The 3,400-nt window shown below is 60.2% G+C and overlaps 1 protein-coding gene across 1 annotated transcript; it reads left to right on the forward strand.

Moving 5' to 3' along the window:
- The first annotated feature begins 199 nt into the window (after nucleotides 1-199).
- On the forward strand, nucleotides 200-3,026 carry NEFH (neurofilament, heavy polypeptide). Its single transcript, XM_008940465.1, has 3 exons — nucleotides 200-394; nucleotides 1,109-1,233; nucleotides 1,601-3,026. The coding sequence occupies exons 1-3, from the start codon at nucleotides 242-244 to the stop codon at nucleotides 3,024-3,026; spliced, it is 1,704 nt and encodes a 567-aa protein (XP_008938713.1). The 5' UTR covers nucleotides 200-241.
- The last annotated feature ends 374 nt before the right edge of the window (nucleotides 3,027-3,400 follow it).

Consider the following 3,400-nt stretch of genomic DNA (forward strand, 5'->3'; position numbering starts at 1 on the left):
GAAGTCCAGGATGGAGAAAACAGCCGCCCAGCTCATCCCGCCCGGGCACCTTCACCACGTGGGCACCCGCTGCCAGCTCCACAGAGGACACGCACAGAGGGACGTGGGGCACTGAAGGAGCTGGGGTTCCTCAAGGAGGGGACGCCGCAGCCTCCCTGCCCCCTCCCTGCAGCCTCTCCCTCCCCCCGTTGCAGTGAGGCTGGACAAGCTCTCGGAGGTGGCCAAGGTGAACACGGACGCCATGCGCCTGGCCCAGGAGGAGATCTCCGAGTACCGCCGCCAGCTCCAGTCCAAGACCACCGAGCTCGAAGCCCTCAAAGGGACTCAGGAGTCCCTGGAGAGGCAGCGACAGGACTCAGAGGAGCGTCATCAGGCAGATGTCCTGTCCTACCAGGTAATGGGGTGCAGTGGGCAGTGTTGGGTGGGGAGGGACCGTTGAGCTGCCGTGGAGGAGCAGCGCTGGTGCTTTGGTGTCAGAGGTGGTGACGACCGGTGGCAAATACTCAGGTGTGTGTCCAGAGCCTTCCCCAGCTCCTGGTGGTAGGGTGCCAAATCCTGAGGCTGCATCCAGACTCTTGTGTCCCTCACTGCTCTGCCTGCTCTTGAGCTGCCCATGATGGTCACAAGCGCCACTGAACCATGCCCAGGGTTCAGGCCACATCTTGTGACTGCAGCACAGTGGGCTGCACCAGCTGGTGGCTGTGGACTGAAACACTGTCCCCAGGGTGATACCCCGTCCCCATTAGCCTCAGGGTGGGGGGTTGGTGGCCACCAAACCCCTCCAAGCCCTAGAAACATTCCCACAGCTTGTCCCTGCCAGAGGGAGCTCTGGGCAGGGGGTGGGGGCTCAGCTGGTCACAGTGGACCTCTCAGCTAAGGTTCCCCCAAGGGAACTGGACACACTGAAACAGCCCCTGTACGTGTCCCCTTCCCTCTGCATCTGCAGGGGGAGGTGGCTGGAGCCCCCTTTGTGCTGCCACCCCAGTACTGGGTGAGCAGTCTCTCCTCGGAGACCAGGGGACAGTTTAAGGGTGGTCTGTGTCCCCCTGCTCCCGGGTACTGTCTTCTAATATCTTCCAATGTCATCAGTCACTCTGTCTGCCTGCAGGAAACCATCCAGCAGCTTGACAACGAGCTGAGGAACACCAAGTGGGAGATGGCAGCTCAGCTCCGGGAGTACCAGGATCTGCTCAATGTCAAAATGGCCCTGGACATTGAAATTGCTGCCTATAGGTAAGGGGTGGGCAAGGGGAAGGTGGGAGGGTCTCAGCCAGTCCCTAGTTCTGCTGGCTCTGGGGATGCTCCTTGAAAGCCCTGAGACCTGGACCTTTCTTGGTGAGGAAGAAACCACCCATCCTCCAAGAGCATGGTGGGCAATGTCAGACTGGGTGACCTAGCCCTGCACGTGGCTTGTGGAGGGAAGGGTGAGGAACCTTGTAGGGCCCAGGGCATAGGAGCAGCATGGTCAGGCAGCACATCAAAAGCAGGGCAAGGAGGGAGATGAAGCTGCAGGGCATGGTTGGCAGCTCCTGCTCACAGGAGGTGAGAGCTGGGTGAGAAGCAACCACTGACTGCCCTAACTCTGATCTCTTCCTGACAGAAAGCTCTTGGAAGGGGAGGAATATCGGCTTGAGACTGGCATTGGGATGCTCTCGTTCCCTGAAGTGGTCCCCAAGGCTCCCAGCATCACTGCCAACATCAAGGTGAAGAGTGAGGAGAAGATCAAGGTGGTGGAAAAATCAGAGAAGGAGACGGTGATTGTGGAGGAGCAGACAGAGGAAATCCAGGTGACCGAGGAGGTCACAGAGGAGGAGGAGGCTGAGAAAGAGGCTGAAGAGGAGAAAGCTGAAGAGGAGGAAGAGGAGAAAGCTGAAGCAGAGGGTGAAGAGGAGGCCAAGTCTCCTGCAAAAGAGGAGGCCAAGTCCCCAGAGAAACCAGAGTCCCCCTCAAAGGAGGAGGCCAAGAGCCCAGCTGTCAAGTCCCCTGAAAAGGCCCCAACCCCCGCCAAGGAGGAGGCCAAGACCCCAACAGTGAAGTCCCCAGAGAAACCTGCACCACCCTCCAAAGAGGAGGCCAAGAGCCCAGCTGTCAAGTCCCCAGAGAAACCCCCAACTCCCTCAAAGGAGGAGGCCAAGACTCCAGCTGTCAAATCCCCTGAAAAAACCCCAACACCTGCCAAGGAGGAGGCCAAGACCCCAACAGTGAAGTCCCCAAAGAAACCTGTGCCCCCCTCAAAAGAGGAGGCCAAGAGCCCAGCTGTCAAGTCCCCAGAGAAACCCCCAACCCCCTCAAAAGAAGAGGCCAAGACCCCAGCTGTGAAGTCCCCAGAGAAACCTGCACCCCCCTCAAAGGAAGAAGCCAAACCCCCATCTGTCAAATCCCCAGAAAAAGCCCCAACCCCTTCCAAAGAGGAGGCCAAGAGCCCAGCTGTCAAGTCTCCAGAGAAACCCCCAATGCCCTCAAAGGAGGAGGCCAAGACCCCGGCCGTGAAGTCCCCCGAGAAAGTCAAGTCTCCTGCGAAGGAGGAGGCCAAGCCTCCACAGAAGGAAGCAGCCCCAGCCAAGGAGCCCACTCCCACCCCCCCAAAGGAGCCAAAAGCCCCTGAGAAGGAAGAGCCACCCAAGGAGGCGAAGGCTCCCTCCAAGCCTGGAGCTGAGGCGGGCAGGAAAGAGGATGCTCCCAAGAAAGATGTCCCAGCCAAGGTGGAGGAGAAGCCGAAAGAGAAGGCAGCTGCTGTGCCAGAGCCTCCATCCCCCCAGGTGAAGGAGACCACCAAGCCTGGCCCCAAACCCGCTGAAGAAGGCAAGGCTGAGAAGGAGGCTCCACCAAAACCTCAGCAGGAGGTCAGCAAAGCGGCTGTGAAGGAGGCTGAGAAGCCAAAGCCCGAGGAGCCCAAGAAGGAGAAGCCCGAGGATCCTAAAGCGAAACCCAAAGATGAGCCTAAAGCCAGTAAAGAGCCCCCCAAGGCCGAGGCCCCCTCCAGCAAGGAGGGCAAAGCCCCGGAGCCAGCTGTGGGGAAGAAGTGAGCGGGGTCCAGGGTGGCACAGAGCCGCTCCCCTCCGAGGTCCCCGTGTCCTGGGGACCCTCCCGGCTGGGCCGGCGGCTTCCCCCGCGGGACGTGCCCAGAGCCACATCTCCACACCTGACTTCTCCCGGGGGAGCCGCCCGCCCTGCTCCACCAAGTGCATTTATTTCATGTTCCGTGCAATCGAGGGCCGAGCCTCACGCAGAGCTCTAGCTGCTTGGGATTTGGGGGGTGGGGGAGCTGGGGGGTGACGGGTGTCCCTCGGAGGGGTGGCCCAGGCTGCGGGGATGCTCACGGGCACGCGGCGCACTAGGAATCCTCTGCCCACTGTTTGCTTTCTGTGCAATAACCAAATAAAGTGCTTAAGGAGAGGCC

Source organism: Merops nubicus, unplaced genomic scaffold (genome assembly GCF_000691845.1).
Source record: "Merops nubicus isolate BGI_N331 unplaced genomic scaffold, ASM69184v1 scaffold12985, whole genome shotgun sequence".
NCBI classification, from domain to species: domain Eukaryota; kingdom Metazoa; phylum Chordata; class Aves; order Coraciiformes; family Meropidae; genus Merops; species Merops nubicus.